The 19,892-nt window shown below is 40.6% G+C and overlaps 2 protein-coding genes across 2 annotated transcripts; both read right to left on the reverse strand.

Annotated features, from left to right (window-relative positions):
* Positions 1–284: 284 nt before the first annotated feature.
* LOC129766973 (uncharacterized protein K02A2.6-like) lies at positions 285–4,619 on the reverse strand. Its single transcript, XM_055767569.1, has one exon. The coding sequence runs from the start codon at positions 4,617–4,619 to the stop codon at positions 285–287; it is 4,335 nt and encodes a 1,444-aa protein (XP_055623544.1).
* Positions 4,620–5,379: 760 nt separating this feature from the next.
* On the reverse strand, positions 5,380–7,947 carry LOC129766975 (uncharacterized protein K02A2.6-like). The gene has a single exon (XM_055767570.1). It carries the CDS (start codon positions 7,945–7,947, stop codon positions 5,380–5,382), a length of 2,568 nt encoding a protein of 855 aa, XP_055623545.1.
* Positions 7,948–19,892: the final 11,945 nt, after the last annotated feature.

Genomic DNA, 19,892 nt, shown 5'->3' on the forward strand with positions numbered 1-19,892 from the left:
AGACTGGCCGTGACGTGGTAGTCATTCGAACAATATAAAACGCGGACGTAAACGAATATAAAAACTACATTTATTAGATAGACAATACAAAACGTGTGTTCTACAAAACGACCAAGAAACACTTCAAGATGGCGGTTCCGGATGCTGCTGTTGATGACGTCAATCGTTGTGATAGTCGAGAGCTGTCACACGAAGAGCACAGCGAGAAAACAATGGAACACTTGCACACTGCCCGTGTTTCCAGTGTTCAATTCCAGTTGTCGCAACATCTCCCCTCGTTAGAATCATCGATACAGGTTAAGCCGTTCAGGTGGTCTTCTAGGCCTAGAAGAGCGCCGTGGAAGCTGTATCGTTGGTGTACTAGTTGCAGCTGATTCGAAGTTGGAAGACGTCGATGAAGATGATGAGGACTCCTGACTAGGACTGACGACTGGACTCATTGGAATCATGGGTGGTGATAGCGATGGCGATGGCGAAGGTGCTATATCAGTCGAAGTCGTTGGTGTGCCCCAAGTGTCCAAGAGAATGCTTACGGGCAAGGTTTTATGTCTGGCTGACGGCGGTTTACCGGAACCTTCGATAGAGCTGGATGATGTTCGGCTTCTCATCTGGTTAACGTGAGACCGGACTAGACGACTCCCATCAGTCCAAACGTTGTACATTACTCGTCCCACTTTCTCGAGAACTGTGCCTGGTACCCAATTCCAGGCGTTTTTAGAGTACAATTTGACGTACACTGGTTCACTACAGTTGAAGGATCGCTTCGGTTTGGTAGGTGGAGGCGATGATGATTGTTCTGCAGGAGGACGTAGTAATTCGAGGCACGTACGTATGCGCCGACCGAACATTAGTTCCGAAGGCGAAAAGCCATTTGGTGCTGACCAGTTTGGCGTACTTCGATACGCTAGCAGAAACATGTCGATTGCTTCTTCTACCGAACTTCTCCCCTCGTGAGCCTTTTTGATCGCTCTCTTAAACGTATCCACGAAACGTTCCACCTGACCATTTGATTGTGGGTGGAACGGGGCGGTAGTCACGTGGTCTATACCATTGCTGGTGCAGAACTGAGCGAAATCAGAGCTGGTGAATTGGGTGCCATTGTCTGACACCAATGTGTCCGGCATCCCTAGACGAGCAAATATCTTGCGGAGAATGCGGATGGTCGCTGCGCTGGTTATGCGACTTGTCTGAACAACTTCTGGCCATTTCGAATAGGAGTCCACAGCGAGCAAATAGTAGTCGCCATTGATGGGACCAGCGTAATCAACGTGGACCCGTTGCCATGGACTCGTGGACTTAGGCCAGGGTACTGGTAGAGCTACTGGCGGTGATTTCGCCGCCAAAGCACACTGTGTACAAGCTTTCACGCAGTCGGTAATATCACTGTCGAGCAATGGCCAATACACGTAACTGCGGGAGAGTGCTTTCATCCGCTGTATGCCCGGATGACCACGATGGAGCTCGTCGAGGCATCGCTTACGCAGCTGGGATGGAATAACGAGCCTGTCGCCGAATAAAATGCAGCCTTGAACCGTGGTCAGAGACTCGTGTCGATTGTGGAAACGTTGGAGCTCTCGATCGGCGTTACGGGGCAAACTTTTAGGCCATCCAATTTGGATGTACCGGTAGACCTTCTTGAGCACCGGATCCGTGCGGGTGCCTTGTTGCTCCTCTCTAAAATTGATAGGTAACACATTAAAAGGATCGAACGCTACTGACCTGACGTCATCTTCCATGGTGACAGATGCTATGACGTAATCCTCGTCAGGCTTCACGTGATTATTTATTAGGCGCGAAAGAACGTCTGCATGGCCAAACTTATCAGTGGCTACATACTCCATTGTGAAATCATACATTAGTAGGATTAAAGCCCAGCGTTGGAGCCGGTTGGCGGTATATACTGGTATCCCTTTCTTGCTTCCGAATATCCGCAGCAATGGAGCGTGATCCGTTTGAAGGAGGAATTTTCGACCGAAGAGCATGCGGTGAAATTTTGTTACAGCGAAGATTATAGCCAAGCCTTCTCTATCTGGTTGGCTATAGTTGCGCTCAGCGGGTGCTAAGGCTCTGGAGGCATGCTGTACAATTTTTATCGAGCCATCGGGGAACCGGTGGCTGATAGTTGCCCCGAGGCCGACTGACGATGCATCAGCCGAAACTATTATCTCCAGTTTCGGATTGTAATGTGTGAGTAGCAAATCGGACGAGAGGATGTCTTTGAATTTATCAAACGCTCCCTGGCACTGCGATGTCCAGTCGAATTTGACACCTGCTTTCAGCAATTCGTCCAATGGATGGCGAAGAGCGCGCATATTTTGGACAAATTTGCCATAAAAATTGATTGCACCGAGGAACGATCTCACCTCTGAGACGTTGGTTGGAGCAGGCATGCGTGTGATGGCATCGATCTTGGCTGGATCAGGTCGAACGCCGTGCTGGTCCAGAAGATGTCCGAGATATTTGATTTGCTGCCGTCCGAACGAGCACTTCTCGATTCGAACGGTGAATCCGAATTCCTGTAGACGCTGGAACAGGGCATTGAGGTTCGTCCAGTGCTCCTCTTCCGTTTCACCACCAACCACGATGTCATCGATGTAACCGGAAGTGTGCTTGAGGCCAGTCAACATGGTGTCCACTAGTTGCTGGAATGCTCCTGGAGCAGCTTTTACGCCAGGTGCGAGACGATTTACCTTGTAGAGACCTCGGTGGGTGTTGATAGTAAGAAGCATGCTAGAAGATTCGTCGACTCCGACCTGCAAGTATGATTCCGACATATCAATAATGCTGAAGATCTTGCAGTGTGCGAGCTTGATGAAAATGTCCTGCGGCAACGGCAACGGATATTGATGCGGTTGGAGTGCATTGTTCAGTCCTGTAGAGTAATCGCCGCATATCCGTATGTTTCCGTTGGCTTTGCGAACGACAACGATCGGAGCGGCCCACTCCGAGTAGTCGATTGGTTCGATAATCTTCAAACGCTCGAGTCGATCAAGCTCCTCGTCGACGGCCTGGTACATGGCGTATGCCACAGGTCTCTTCGGACGGAAAACCGGGTTTTGACCAGGCTTGAGGTCCAGTTTGATGGTGACCTTAGTGCAATATCCCAAACTGGTGCTGAAAACGGATGGGTAGGTCTGCTTGAGGCGATCAGCATAGGATCTGGAATCGCTGACTTGACGACAAAGGACGTTCATCGGCAGTGTATCCAGCTGGAATGTTTCCACTAGATCTAGTCCGAGAATGTGGAGATCCTGTGCCACGACGAAGACCGTGCAAACTTTCGTTACACCGTTGATCATTACCGAGCAATCGAACTCAGACAATAGTTGTAGAGGATCGCCTGATGCAGTTTTGGCGGTCACTGATGATGTGCGGACAGGTGGTTCTCCGAGATGCTTCCATGTCTCAGTCGAAATAACGCTGATGTCCGATGCTGAATCGAACTGCAACCGGACTGGAACGCTGTTGATCTCGACTGATACAAACTTCCTTCTTCCGCGCACGCTGTTCACAGACACCTTAACGGTTTTGGTTTCAACCGTAACGTTGCGCATATTTCTATGCGTTTGCCTACGTCGGGACTTCTTAGAACTCGCGCAATAACCCTCTTTATGTCCGTAATGCCTACACTCCGAGCACTGATGTGTTTTGTATTTACAGTCCCGGGTGTAGTGCATCATGCCGCAGTACCAACACGGACTTGGTGGTTCCTTCTTCCTTTCTCCCGGTGATGATTGTGAACTGGAGCTATCCTGTTTCATTCTTGGCCGTCTCTGGAACCGCTTCTTCCTGATTGCGTGCACATCCCTGCTAGATTCCTCAATCAACGCCGTGTCGTGACGTAGATTGATAAGACGTTGGCATTCTGCGGATAGTTGTTCGAGAGTCACGTCATCTTTCTCCTCGATCCGAGACAAGAGTCGCGTCCGAATCTCTGCGTCTGCTTCCGACTTCAATCCGCATACAAAAATTAAGCCCTTAAACTGCTCTTCCGTTAGGGCACCAAGCTCGAACTCGACACAATTTTTATTTATTCGGCAGGCGTATGTCACAAAGTCTTCCGTCGATTTCTTGGAAACCTGCAGACAACGATAACGTTTGCTGAAAATTGACTCAGCAGCCCCAAACAAGCCCCTAAGTTTGGCTACCGTACCGGCGAAGGAGAACTCCTGGGAAGTTTTCGGTAGTATGAAACTGCTGTATCGTTCGTGCTCCGCTATGCCGAGCTTCCGCATTAACAACCGCACTTTAGCTGGATCATCTAAACGGGATGCATCTTGCGAGAACAAATCCTCATAGCGCGAGAACCACGATGAAAAGGTTATGTTGCTTTCAACGTCATAGCGGAATTCCTTCACGTTGCTCGCTAGCGAATCGAGGATCACTTCTGTGTTTGTTGGTACCTGAACTTGAATGTTTCGGAGGGCATTTTCCTGCTGGCTGATGAATGCACGTTGCTGCTCGTGGACCTGCTGCTGATTGTGGAGGAGCTGGTTGGTGACTTGTTGCTGTTGTTGAAGCTGCTGTAGTATCTGGAGGATGAGCGCGTCTGTCGGCAGCGGGTGCGCGGGGATGTTGTTTGAAACGGGAACGGATTGCATCTCCGAATCTCTCTCCATTGGCATGGGCAGCTTCCTTTTCTTGCGCGTGGGAGGCGCGATTTTGTTGGTCCGGTATCACTTTACGAGAAAAAAAAACGTCCAACTCGAAAACCGCGAACCCGAGTCGCCACTGCTACGCCGCGTTGCGTGAGACTGGCCGTGACGTGGTAGTCATTCGAACAATATAAAACGCGGACGTAAACGAATATAAAAACTACATTTATTAGATAGACAATACAAAACGTGTGTTCTACAAAACGACCAAGAAACACTTCAAGATGGCGGTTCCGGATGCTGCTGTTGATGACGTCAATCGTTGTGATAGTCGAGAGCTGTCACACGAAGAGCACAGCGAGAAAACAATGGAACACTTGCACACTGCCCGTGTTTCCAGTGTTCAATTCCAGTTGTCGCAACACTAAGGAAGTTTTCTAAATTGGATCTGGTGACAAGATACACGCGTTCTTTTAAAAACTCGTTAATTGGAGAGCTTGTGAAGATTCTGGATGTTAGACAACTGCATTCAGCATCTTTGGAAGACAATAAAACAGTTTATAAGTTGTGGAAGGTACACTTCGCACGAATAAACAACAGCCACAAACGAGGAAACAAGGCAAAATAAACATGATTGCTTATTACAAATTAACGTTGTTTAACCGCTCTACAATTTGTTCTTAGACACCCAACTCCTATCTTTTGAAAATTTCTCTATAATATGTTTCCAAACAAATCCAAACAAATCCTAGTGAAGGATAATTAATCTCAGAATTTGAAGTATCTAAAAGACTAAGGCTCTGGAGGCATGCTGTACAATTTTTATCGAGCCATCGGGGAACCGGTGGCTGATAGTTGCCCCGAGGCCGACTGACGATGCATCAGCCGAAACTATTATCTCCAGTTTCGGATTGTAATGTGTGAGTAGCAAATCGGACGAGAGGATGTCTTTGAATTTATCAAACGCTCCCTGGCACTGCGATGTCCAGTCGAATTTGACACCTGCTTTCAGCAATTCGTCCAATGGATGGCGAAGAGCGCGCATATTTTGGACAAATTTGCCATAAAAATTGATTGCACCGAGGAACGATCTCACCTCTGAGACGTTGGTTGGAGCAGGCATGCGTGTGATGGCATCGATCTTGGCTGGATCAGGTCGAACGCCGTGCTGGTCCAGAAGATGTCCGAGATATTTGATTTGCTGCCGTCCGAACGAGCACTTCTCGATTCGAACGGTGAATCCGAATTCCTGTAGACGCTGGAACAGGGCATTGAGGTTCGTCCAGTGCTCCTCTTCCGTTTCACCACCAACCACGATGTCATCGATGTAACCGGAAGTGTGCTTGAGGCCAGTCAACATGGTGTCCACTAGTTGCTGGAATGCTCCTGGAGCAGCTTTTACGCCAGGTGCGAGACGATTTACCTTGTAGAGACCTCGGTGGGTGTTGATAGTAAGAAGCATGCTAGAAGATTCGTCGACTCCGACCTGCAAGTATGATTCCGACATATCAATAATGCTGAAGATCTTGCAGTGTGCGAGCTTGATGAAAATGTCCTGCGGCAACGGCAACGGATATTGATGCGGTTGGAGTGCATTGTTCAGTCCTGTAGAGTAATCGCCGCATATCCGTATGTTTCCGTTGGCTTTGCGAACGACAACGATCGGAGCGGCCCACTCCGAGTAGTCGATTGGTTCGATAATCTTCAAACGCTCGAGTCGATCAAGCTCCTCGTCGACGGCCTGGTACATGGCGTATGCCACAGGTCTCTTCGGACGGAAAACCGGGTTTTGACCAGGCTTGAGGTCCAGTTTGATGGTGACCTTAGTGCAATATCCCAAACTGGTGCTGAAAACGGATGGGTAGGTCTGCTTGAGGCGATCAGCATAGGATCTGGAATCGCTGACTTGACGACAAAGGACGTTCATCGGCAGTGTATCCAGCTGGAATGTTTCCACTAGATCTAGTCCGAGAATGTGGAGATCCTGTGCCACGACGAAGACCGTGCAAACTTTCGTTACACCGTTGATCATTACCGAGCAATCGAACTCAGACAATAGTTGTAGAGGATCGCCTGATGCAGTTTTGGCGGTCACTGATGATGTGCGGACAGGTGGTTCTCCGAGATGCTTCCATGTCTCAGTCGAAATAACGCTGATGTCCGATGCTGAATCGAACTGCAACCGGACTGGAACGCTGTTGATCTCGACTGATACAAACTTCCTTCTTCCGCGCACGCTGTTCACAGACACCTTAACGGTTTTGGTTTCAACCGTAACGTTGCGCATATTTCTATGCGTTTGCCTACGTCGGGACTTCTTAGAACTCGCGCAATAACCCTCTTTATGTCCGTAATGCCTACACTCCGAGCACTGATGTGTTTTGTATTTACAGTCCCGGGTGTAGTGCATCATGCCGCAGTACCAACACGGACTTGGTGGTTCCTTCTTCCTTTCTCCCGGTGATGATTGTGAACTGGAGCTATCCTGTTTCATTCTTGGCCGTCTCTGGAACCGCTTCTTCCTGATTGCGTGCACATCCCTGCTAGATTCCTCAATCAACGCCGTGTCGTGACGTAGATTGATAAGACGTTGGCATTCTGCGGATAGTTGTTCGAGAGTCACGTCATCTTTCTCCTCGATCCGAGACAAGAGTCGCGTCCGAATCTCTGCGTCTGCTTCCGACTTCAATCCGCATACAAAAATTAAGCCCTTAAACTGCTCTTCCGTTAGGGCACCAAGCTCGAACTCGACACAATTTTTATTTATTCGGCAGGCGTATGTCACAAAGTCTTCCGTCGATTTCTTGGAAACCTGCAGACAACGATAACGTTTGCTGAAAATTGACTCAGCAGCCCCAAACAAGCCCCTAAGTTTGGCTACCGTACCGGCGAAGGAGAACTCCTGGGAAGTTTTCGGTAGTATGAAACTGCTGTATCGTTCGTGCTCCGCTATGCCGAGCTTCCGCATTAACAACCGCACTTTAGCTGGATCATCTAAACGGGATGCATCTTGCGAGAACAAATCCTCATAGCGCGAGAACCACGATGAAAAGGTTATGTTGCTTTCAACGTCATAGCGGAATTCCTTCACGTTGCTCGCTAGCGAATCGAGGATCACTTCTGTGTTTGTTGGTACCTGAACTTGAATGTTTCGGAGGGCATTTTCCTGCTGGCTGATGAATGCACGTTGCTGCTCGTGGACCTGCTGCTGATTGTGGAGGAGCTGGTTGGTGACTTGTTGCTGTTGTTGAAGCTGCTGTAGTATCTGGAGGATGAGCGCGTCTGTCGGCAGCGGGTGCGCGGGGATGTTGTTTGAAACGGGAACGGATTGCATCTCCGAATCTCTCTCCATTGGCATGGGCAGCTTCCTTTTCTTGCGCGTGGGAGGCGCGATTTTGTTGGTCCGGTATCACTTTACGAGAAAAAAAAACGTCCAACTCGAAAACCGCGAACCCGAGTCGCCACTGCTACGCCGCGTTGCGTGAGACTGGCCGTGACGTGGTAGTCATTCGAACAATATAAAACGCGGACGTAAACGAATATAAAAACTACATTTATTAGATAGACAATACAAAACGTGTGTTCTACAAAACGACCAAGAAACACTTCAAGATGGCGGTTCCGGATGCTGCTGTTGATGACGTCAATCGTTGTGATAGTCGAGAGCTGTCACACGAAGAGCACAGCGAGAAAACAATGGAACACTTGCACACTGCCCGTGTTTCCAGTGTTCAATTCCAGTTGTCGCAACACTAAGGAAGTTTTCTAAATTGGATCTGGTGACAAGATACACGCGTTCTTTTAAAAACTCGTTAATTGGAGAGCTTGTGAAGATTCTGGATGTTAGACAACTGCATTCAGCATCTTTGGAAGACAATAAAACAGTTTATAAGTTGTGGAAGGTACACTTCGCACGAATAAACAACAGCCACAAACGAGGAAACAAGGCAAAATAAACATGATTGCTTATTACAAATTAACGTTGTTTAACCGCTCTACAATTTGTTCTTAGACACCCAACTCCTATCTTTTGAAAATTTCTCTATAATATGTTTCCAAACAAATCCAAACAAATCCTAGTGAAGGATAATTAATCTCAGAATTTGAAGTATCTAAAAGACACACAAAGAAGAAAAAGAAATTAAAAAAGACAATTGTCTTGAAGGGAAAATATTATACAAAATGTATTAATAAGGGATCCCTGTCTGGAAGGTCGAAAAATCATGAATTTTCGTGATTTTTTTTCCAGATGTTAGGATTAAAATCAAGTGTTCAGGTATTTTGGTTATTGTTAAAGTTATATTTGTAGATGTATTTATCATTTTTCAAGTTTACAAATAATGATTATTACGCTGTTGACAACTGGATACCTTACTGGTGGTTTCGGTTCTGAAGCAACGGGGTGCCGCAGAACGATGAATATTTTAAAACTTCAGGACAATACCAGGACAATATAAGCATTGCATAGGGGTTTTTAAAAAATCCGAAAATTGCCAAAATGGTGACCAGTTTTGCTAAAAACGAGTTATTTTTCATGGTAAATCGCAGTTTATAAGCTCATAAAAAATCAAAAAATTAGATATTAAAGCGGCTATATAAGGATTTAGATAATTCATTTTCACGTGCTGATAAAAAAACGCCAAATCGGTCAAGTAGATCCTGAGATATCGATACCATCTTTGTGCACAACGTCGTCGAACAACCTATATGTACCGAAGGTAAAATATTCAGCAAAAGAAGCTGAATATTTTACCTTCCGCTTGCTTATATTTGCAGTAAAGTAGTGCGGGGCAAAAGTGCGCATTGTTTTTTTTTTAAACAAACGAGCATAAAAAGTCGACAACAGTGTATTCGTTTGACACATTATTACACCAGCAGCTCAATTATATAAACAAGATGCATTTCATGAAAATGGCAAAAAGTTATGAGGTAAGAAAAGTTTTGCGTTGTTTTGATCTATTTTTTTTTCAATTTTGGGGATGACGATTTAATTACCTGAAATAACTGGAAAGTTCGAAACTACAATTGTCAAGAAAACCTTCATTCTATAGTATATATATATAGTAGATAATAGTGCGTAATCATTTTTGTGAAAAAGTACAAGGTTTTTTTTTAAAAATCGATAAGCAGAAAAATTGCATGTGGGGCAAAGGTGCGCAGTGGCTGTAGAGCAAAAGTTCGCACCAGCTTTTTTTTCTCTCAAAAAAATTAACTTTGAAAAATCATTACTCGAAAAAGAAAAAGAATACATCTCTGGTTTTTGGATATTTTATGTAAAAATCCTCAGCTTTCCAGAAAAAAAAATATGAAAAATCATAGCGCCACTGGTTCCGTGGCCATGAAAATTATAAAAAACTTGTACAATCAATAAATACAAAAACAAAATACAACAGGCCTGATCACGAACATCACTTCCACATACGCTTTCACGTCACTTACACTTCACTTAATCCTTTTGTGTCTATCATCATTGTCACGGACAGTTGCGTGTGAAAAAAACTCCGTGAAGTGAAAGAGTTCATTCGCGTTTATAAGAGATATGTCGGTTGCATGATTTCGGGCGTTTGAACGTTATGTAGGTCAAATTGATACAGTGTATGAGATAATATTCCATTGAATTAAGCGTATGTTTTAGAATGACAAGTTTACAATTATAACTCGATGATTCGGTATTTCAATGTAATCTCTATTCGGGCTCATCCCATGATTCATTCGTTTGGTGCGTTAGTTTGCTGAATCAAACGCTGGTTCAAAGATGAGGAATACTTGGTTGCTCGTGAATAATGTAGTTGTTGAACACATGGGAATGTAATTTTATTTTCACTTCTATAAATTACTCTAGAGGTAAAACATGACTATTATGTATAAAAATGAACATCTCGCATATTCTTTTTCTTAACTCTGTCTTACTCGTTTGAATATTGAGAAGCATTTAGTATAGGTCAAGGTTAGAATCATGTTATAAGAACCATTTCTACAATTTTGTTGAATGAAAATTCCTTCTCTAACTCATAGAAAACCCGAATTTATCCACCTCACGATCAGTATAATCTTAGCTACTCCCATATGGGATTCTGAATTTCTGTAATTTGATATACGGGACATGAAGTTTGATTTAATTATTTAAACTAAAACTGGTCAGCAGCGTCGGTCAGAAGCATAATCTTCATATAAAATATCTGATGGGTGTCAGGGAATTTGCCAAAAGCAGAAAGTGGTTCAAATTTTCTTTAGACGGATATCAAAATTATGGGAAAATAAATAGAGAAGAATTTGAAAACAGTATCTTGTGAATGCTTTGCAATGATAGACTCATTTTTTCCTTGTTTGAAACTTATTATCACTTTTCTAATACTCTTTCATTCAAAGAATGTCTTCAAAACAATATCGTTGAAAATATCTATTACGTAAAAAGAAATAAAAAACAATGGCCTTATTCGTTACAACTACCGTTCTGATTCGGGTCTTGTCCACCAAATTGCGAATGTTTGAAGTTCAAAAACCTGTTCTGCAATGTTGGAAAAACTTTACAGTTATTATTTTATATTTAAAATATCAGCAAATCAACATTATACATAATCATAATAATGAATCGATTGATTGAGTAATGATCATTCTTTCTAAAAAGAGATTATTAAGTGGCCTCCATTGCCATTTTATGGTGCAACTCTCTATTAGTCTAAGCCTAAGAATAGAAACAAAAAAATATCTATTCATTCAAGACAATCGGTAGTAGACCTCTGGCCATGCTTCAATGGGCCTACGGAGCTACATTTTTAGTTCCTAATTACATGCCATAGCGCATTTACCGAATAAAAATAAACAAATTGATGCCCTTTGGATTAAGTGCACCCATGGCCGAGTGGTTAGCGTCTCACATTATCATGCCGGGTGTTCGGGTTCGATTCCCGTTCTGGTCGGGGGATTTTTCGTCAGAGAAATTTCCTTCGACTTTTGCACTGTGGTCACGCGTATTCTAGAGCTTGCCCTTCGGGATACATTCAAGGCGTGTTATTTGGCTTAAGAAATCTCAACTAAGTATTAATAAATGACTCTAGTTAATGCATACGTTGAGACGGCAAAAGTTCCACAGGGAACGTTAACGCCATTCAAGAAGAATGTCCTTTGGATACGTCAGAATTTCGTTCCAAAAATGCCACCAGACGGATAAATTGCTGTTTGTTTATCTTTTCTTTCCTAAAAAGCAACACAAGATTCAAAATGTTAGCAAAAAAGCTAAATAAATACGAAATTAAACTTACTCCATTCCACGTGACTAGCTTTCACCACCTAAAACACAAGCGACAAATATACTTGATATTCTCCGTGACATGACAGTATCGTGGTATTCATAATAACACCGAGTTCATTAAAGCTGTCACGACGGATGAACTTTTCCGGATTCTACACACGCGGTGGCAGCCGTAATAACGTTGTATACAATTCACTTCATTTTCACCGTGAAGTGACGTTCGTGATCAGGCCCAATACTTTCACAAATGTCATTTTTTTTCGAAGAAGACTAGCTCATTGGCTTCAATATATCAATCATCTGAATCGGTTCAGTAGTTTGAAAGTTATGAGTTTTTGAAAAAAATAATTTTTGGAAAAAATGTATTTTTCGGACCACCTAAAAATGGAAATGGGCACCCTACTGAAAAAAATTTCAATAATACGGGTTTAATATTTTTTGATGAGAAACGAGACTACTTTTTTTCACAAAAATCTGATAACCACTATATCGGTTTGGCATGGAATGGCTGTATTTATTTATAAACTTGGTTTGTTAATAAAAAGAATTCTGCTTCAAATGTTGGAAATTTTTAGATATCTTATATTGTTAGTCTCCTTTCTCCCAAAAATTTCCATGTGGTATGTGGATGGCTGTTCAGGATCTCCTGTGTAAGATCATGCAGTTTTTTCAATTAAATAAATGGCGTTTTTGATGAAAAATTCAAATTTAGGTTTTTTCCTACGTAAGTCTATAAAAAAGTTTGTTTTTTCGATGCATTAGAAATATTGTTTTAATTTTACAAAGCAGCGGAAAACAGTGTTTTTGGGGTTAACGAGCAGAGATAACTGTATTGGACCGGTTTTTTCAACTGGTTCAATAGTTTATTTTTAGTCAAAGGTAAATATGTGTTCTTCCTCATGTAAGTATTATGTTCTCTAAAGTTGAGTTGATCCCTTGCCTAGTTTCCACGGCCTCATAAAGTTTCATAAAACAAATTCCCGGTATATATTTGTAATCGTTGGTTGAAAAGCACCATTTGAACACCATGCAATTAAAAAAAGGGGAATTTCAATAAACTTATTTCAATGCGCCAATTACCGTCGATGGAGGGGAGATTGGATCAAAACGGAGGAAGTTACTATTAATAATATCTTGACAAATATTGCGAATATTTTTGAAAGCTGTGATATTTGTGAAAGCTGTAGGAGACATATTTTTTTACAGACACTTTTTTCAATGCATAATACTAAACTGTAGTACAAATAGTTATTGTTTAATAATTCATTAAAGTTCGATGTTTGAAGTCAAAAATGAAGAATGGAAAAAGAGGTGAATATAGTTGGTAGTGTTTGAAATTTCAAATAGGGAAAAAATGTTAGTAAGGTTTAGTTCCGGGTCACTGAAAACAGAATAATATAACAATAGAATGATAAGGAAAATAGGAAAAGGAGAACTGAAAAAGCTGAAAAGAAAAGGTAATGTGTGAACTGGTATCTCTGGAAAATCTAGCCTGAATATTAATACGCTGGGCAGGTCCGTGCAGCGGGGCTTTTATTTCACGTATCGATTCATTCCCAGCCTTACAGCAGTAGCTGTGCAGCTAAGGCGGCCATTTTGTTGGAAGTCTGCATTTCGTATCCGGCATTGCGTCGAGAAGAATTCGAAAACGCGGAAGTCTCCGAAGACGTTGCAAGGGGCAGCTTGAAGATCAAGCTCATGGGATAGGAGCCCCCCCAAAATAGGAAAAAAAACAGAAAAAACAGAATACGAAAGAAAATAACAAAAACGGGGACGAGGATTTCTATGAAAGAAGCATAATAAAATTATTTGTAAAATAGCTACAATTTATTGAACAACGGTGTAGATTTCATTTAAGTCTGATGATTCCAACGATGTCAAATACATTATTCAATTGAATGATATCACAAAATTAAAGGATTTTTTTTCTACACTACATATTTTTGAAACACATCTTAGTCTGTTTAAAGGAACAACAGAAAAAAAACTACTAGAAACCGATTAATTTATCAAAAGCTTAAATACACACACACACACATACACCCAAAACAAATTTATACTGAGTTCACAACACATATTGAGTGGAACAGACCGTTTCTACGGAACGGATTAGGATTATCTTCGTACTTACTTACCTCTCACAACAGTGCCGTTTGTTGTCGAGCATCAACCGGATTACGGTTAGATAATGCAGCATAAATGAGATGATATTTTCTCGATCATTTCTCGACTCGGGAGCGGTGCATTCACGTGGTAATAATGGCAGTATAAAGCGTCTTGCTGAACAAGCTCAACAGTGGCACAAGATTGCTCGTGCTGTCAGTGCAAATGCAATGTTTTGCACTACAAGACAACAACAACAACAACAACAATACATGCACGCATACATGCATGCAGGCCCATTATCCCCAATGCAGTTGTGATTTCCCAGCTACAATCGAAGGATCTTTGCTTCTTCGAAGCCGACTCCCAGTGCTCATGATGCACACACACACATCCCGAGTTGATGCAAGCTGAAAGATGATGCCGAGTTTTTCATGCACCTAGCTGCTGTGTGCCCATTTGAATAAATTTAAACAGCAAACACTTGTGGCCGTATCACAAGTGTCCCACAGAACTGGAAACTTGTTATCGCAAACCAACCCAGGAGCCATGTAAAAAGTCGAAACCCCTCCGGGAGCATTCCCACAGCCCAGTGCAGGCACTGGGTAAGATTGGCTACTTCTGGATCACTTCATTCGTTGTATAACATCGCACCGAACACAACACTGCTCTGGGAACAAAATTTATTTTAAGCTGCTTAACAAACAAGGCTCGAACATGGCTTTGTACAAGCACTTACACACCTTCCGCCATGCAGGAACCTGACCGGACGCGCCACTCCTTCGCCCCACCCTCCGAAGCGTCCGTCCAATGTCTTAATTGCTAGTAAAATCAGAAACAAACATCCGTTCTCTCGCATGACTTACCAGTTTTTAATTATTGTTTCCCATTTGCTGCTTCCGGACAATATGTCCGACTGGTTCGGTTTACGTGGCTAGTGCTGAACTTCGCCCACTTTTATCCTGTTCTCCCCCTCTGATGGATAGTTCATTTTGCTCTCCCCTCACGATGGTCAGCTGCGCCGGATGACGGGCGGAAATTTTAGCAATTCATGCTAAGCCTAGCTGAGCGAGAAAGAGCCTAGTGTGAATAGGTCTTTGTTTTACGATAACGATTCATGAAGTGTTGCCAAAAGATGAATCGGAAATTGATAGTGAAGGAGAATGTGTGCCAATCCTGTTTATTTTCCTCGGAATATTTGTGGGGGATATCCGTTTATAATCAATTCGTTGACTTAGTTTCATATCAATCGCATCACAGTACGAGCGTTAACCGATTCATTTGTGATATGGGAGAATCAGAGCATTTCCAGCCAAAACGACCGTGGTTTTTTTTTTCATTTGAATAATAGTTTGAATAAAACGTTGCACACGCATTTGACTTTGAAGACTGAGTATTTTCAACGACTGAATTGATTTTTCTGACTCAAAAGAGTATTTTGAGAAGGGCGTAATTTTTTTTAATAGGAACATTACCCCAAGAATTATAGCTTTTTTTGACAAAAAAAAATCGAGATGACAGTAGATCTCGACGTTTCATGCAATTTTAAGACATCAGCATCAATTTTTTTTCTCTTTACTCCCCCTTAAGCTATTTTTCAATTTCCAAAAAACTCAAACATTGACCGCTTCGCGCCACTCTCCCTTAAGTCCGATTGAGCTGATATTATGCTTAGAGTTTTTTTTTCGAGGTGGTGAACATTTTTTATGGGGTAACTTTTTGAAACTGGGACAAAAGAAATTTTGGAAAAAATTTAAAATTAACACTAAAAACTTAACTTTTTTCCTTTATGTTCGGAACGTGGAAATTTATGAATGAAAGGGGTGTAAGTGATATGATCGATTTCTCTACATCAAATCTCTCTTTTGGTTATAACTTAGCTGCAATCTCATTCCCAGCTGTATTTGACAATGTGGAAGATAGGTTAGAACCTCATCTATCGGATTCTATAGCAAACTCAAATTAGAATGTTTTTACTGTTGAGTTATTAATCAAAGAAAAAGTAGAGGAAGAGAAATCTATCAAATCTCTTACACCCCTTGCATTTTAAGCCCCTCAATTATCATTAACGAACACCATTATCAATTTTTCCCATTAAAAAAAAAACATTTTACTTTATTATATTTGAAATGGAAAAGGTAATTTTCTTTCATAATTTTGACTTTCTGAATACATTTTCACTTCAAAACCAACGGAACACGATGCTGAATGAATCAACGCGAATTTCAATAGGACGAATAACATCTAATACGATATGTGGAACAATCACTTTTTAGAGTATTCCTTCACTTTCCCAATTTTTCTCGCAAGAACTTTTCATGGATGGAGACGAACACAACAGAACACACAGCTTAAATCGGACCAATCGTTCTCGAGCGGGAACACATACAGTGATGCTTTTGAATCCGGACACTTTTGACGTAGAATTACGCCTTTCAGGAAGGGTGCCAAATCAGAAAACAGGTGATGTTTTTATGAAATAAGGTTAACGTTAATAACTATTTTCACTGTGAACGAATTCTTATGATTTGCATATCAATCGAATCGGAAATTGTCTTTGATTTGTTTGATATGATATACATTACAATTCGCTAATCTCTAAACGGTTTGAATTTATGAAAACTGGAAGAATTTCCTTTTCCCATACATTTGTTCTGCCGATTTGTGTGCTAACCCAACCCGTATTTAGAATGCTTATGAATCGAACATTTCTTAATAGATCGGAAAGATGTCCGCATCAATTGATAGGAAATATTTCTGAGGCGTCTATCACAATTAATAAAATGTTATTTTTCATGGGATAAACAATTGAATAACTGTAAAATGTCAAGTGTTATCTAAACCCCCTAACTGCCATGTTTTGATTAGCCCGATTTACGATTTCCCCAACACAGACTTCAAAATCGATGTACCTGTAGGAATCCGCTTTGCAAATACATGCAAGTCGGGGGTATTTTTTGGTTATGCCATACAAATGAAACACAAATTTCTGCATTAGAAATGGATTTAAAGTGATGAAATGCACTCCTATATCTTCTTCTATCTATATCAAAAAAATGTTGTTGCCGGATGTGTTGATAAGAGCAGAACTCGAGGAAGGAATTGTCCGATTTAGGGCTGTCTTTATTATACTACATTTTCTGTATGAAACATTTATTCCATGTAACGGAGAAACATATTATTTGCAAGAGGTTGAAAAATCTTGAACGAGAATTGTGTCTGAAAATAATCTGATATTATAATGACGAGTTTTGTTAGAAATACTAGGAATTTTATAGTAAAAGGTAAATTCAACGGGGTCGATTAGATAAGAAGATCAATCAATGAACAGTTCTGCGATTGGACTCATGAACTTGCTCATAGTAAGAAAACGTGAATATTTGAAGGTATTGATAACAAAAAACAAGTTTTGGGCGGAACGGAGTTTGCCGGGTCAGCTAGTGTTGAATACAGTGATCGTTTGACAATTCTTCCGTTCACATATTTTGGTAATCCTAGGCATCATATCAAACGTAAAAGGACGTTAATCAAATTTACTTGTAACGAAGAACATAATCTATTACAATGCATGAAGTGATCTTACATGGCAACTGTTCAAACTTTTTATCCACAAAGCAAATATGTTGAATTCAGTTGAATTCGAAAATTGTTTCATTCTATCGGTAATTAATTCAATGCAATACAAATAGTTACTAAGACAACGGTAGTCCTACGTCAATACTGCCATTATATCATAGATATAACCCACCCATTTTTTTCCACATGGGCCCTTCCCAGGACTAGAGACGAAAAACAAAAAATAAGAGATGGGATGATACCACAATTGCGAGTATTCTCAATGTCAAAAATCAAAAAATCAATGTGAATTTCACAAACCTATGTCCGGAATAAAAAGTACATTCATAAAATGATTTTAAATCCGGACGGATCAATAGTTGATGATTAAATTTCTCATTAAAGGGAGTTGCAGGTGGATATGTTAGAAGCCTTAGCATGGATTATGTTGTGTGGAGCTAAGATTTTCGATCCGGGAAACCGCGAAACTCTTCGGTATACAGGACGGGGTCGATTATATGACCCGTTTGTAACTTTGTAGCTTTGTAACTTTGTCTGTAACGCTGTCCCACATTAACAGAAATTTAACACCCTTCCTGTTGACCGATTAATCTGAAATTTGGAACACATCTTTATCTCTGCAGTCATTATAAAACTGCGTATTCCATTATCTTGAAAATCCAAAATGTCGACCGGTACAAAATGGCAGATTTCATATTTCCTCTAAACCCCATTAATATGGGTATCAAACGATAGGGCTTGACTAGTAGATCAAATTTATTTATGAAAAATTCAAATCCAAAATGGCCGCTAGCTGAAAGTGGCGCCATATATATTTTATTCGGAAATGTAATATTTTTACATAAAAGACTGGCTCATTGGCCACAATTTAATTTGTCGATTATCTCCAGTCCAGTGGTTTTAAGGTTATGAATTTTTGAAAAAGTCATTTCTGAAAGAAAAGGCAAAAAATGGTTTTTTAGACCATCGATAGTCTTTGAAAAATCATAACTTTAAAACGAAAAAAAATCACATCTCTGCCTTTTGGATATTTTAAGTAAAAAAGCTTCAGTTTTCAAGAAAAAATATAAAAAAATATGGTGCCCTCTAGTCCAAAGCCATGAAAACATTATAAATCAAATACAATTAATAATTTGTAAACTGAGACGAACCAGCCCAGGAGGCTGAAAGTCTCAAAAATAAAGAATGAAAAAAAAATAATAATAATAATTTGTAAAAAAACAAAATCCAACTTTTTAGCTAGCATAACAATTTTTCGAAAAGACCAAGAAATTGGCTTTACATTAATATATCGATCATCTGAATCGGTTCATTAGTTCAAAAGTTATAAATTTTCTAAAAAAGTCATTTTTGGGAAAAAGGCAAAAAATTGATTTTTCGGACCACCCTAAAATGGAAATTGGCACCCTTATAAAAAAAAAAAATATGGGTCTAATATTTTGAAGTACAAATCTACTACTTTTCACGTGGTCATTTTGTTCTTTATCGTAAAACATTAGACCCGTATTTTTATTTTTTCATAAGGGTGACCATTTTCACTTTAGTGTGGTCCGAAAAATCAACTTTTTCCTCTCATTTCGAAAAATGCCTTTTCTCAAAAATTAAAAACTTTTGAACCACTGAACCAATTAAGATGATCGATATATTAAATTGAAGCCAACTAACCTTCTTTGAAAAATATCACACTTGCGGGAAGATTGAAATCTATTCGCATAGGTCTAGTTCAGTCACACAGAAAAATTGAACGAGGACTTAAAACATATTAAATTTAACATGTTTTAAGTCCTCGTTCAATATTTCTGTGTGACTGAACTAGACCTATGCGACTAGATTCCAATCTTCCTGCAAGTGTGATATTTTTTTTCAAAGAAGGTTAGTTGGCTAATAACTCAAAAAGGAAAAATAACACTTATCGGATTTTTGGATATATTATGTAAAACAAACCTCAGAAAACCAGGAAAAATATAAATAATATAGCGCCCTCTATCTACAACCGAGAAAACTATGAAAAACTAACTCAATCATTAATTACAAAACAAAAATCCATATTTTTAGCAAAAGAAATATTCTTTTAAAGAAAACTCATTAGCTTCAATTTGATATGTCGATCATTTGAATCGGTTCAGTAGTTCAAAAGTTATGAATTTTTGTAGTGGAAAAAAGTGGAAAACGTTGTTTTTTACCCATCGGCTAAATTTTAAAAATAGTAACTCAAGCATCCCTGATATCGAGATAAAGGGTGTGTCACATCAAATTGCATCACGGAAAAAACGCTGTAGAAATTCGCCCATTAGACCGATCCTTTTGAAAATTTTAGACAGTAAAATAAAAACTATTAAACAACTGTAGTTTTTTTTGAACAGAAA

This window comes from Toxorhynchites rutilus, chromosome 2 (assembly GCF_029784135.1).
Source record: "Toxorhynchites rutilus septentrionalis strain SRP chromosome 2, ASM2978413v1, whole genome shotgun sequence".
NCBI classification, from domain to species: domain Eukaryota; kingdom Metazoa; phylum Arthropoda; class Insecta; order Diptera; family Culicidae; genus Toxorhynchites; species Toxorhynchites rutilus.

What these genes read in the sequence shown, in the direction of transcription:
- LOC129766973 (XM_055767569.1), bottom strand. Translation starts at nt 4,619, where the DNA reads ATGGAGAGAGATTCGGAGATGCAATCCGTTCCCGTTTCAAACAACATC.
- LOC129766975 (XM_055767570.1), bottom strand. Translation starts at nt 7,947, where the DNA reads ATGGAGAGAGATTCGGAGATGCAATCCGTTCCCGTTTCAAACAACATC.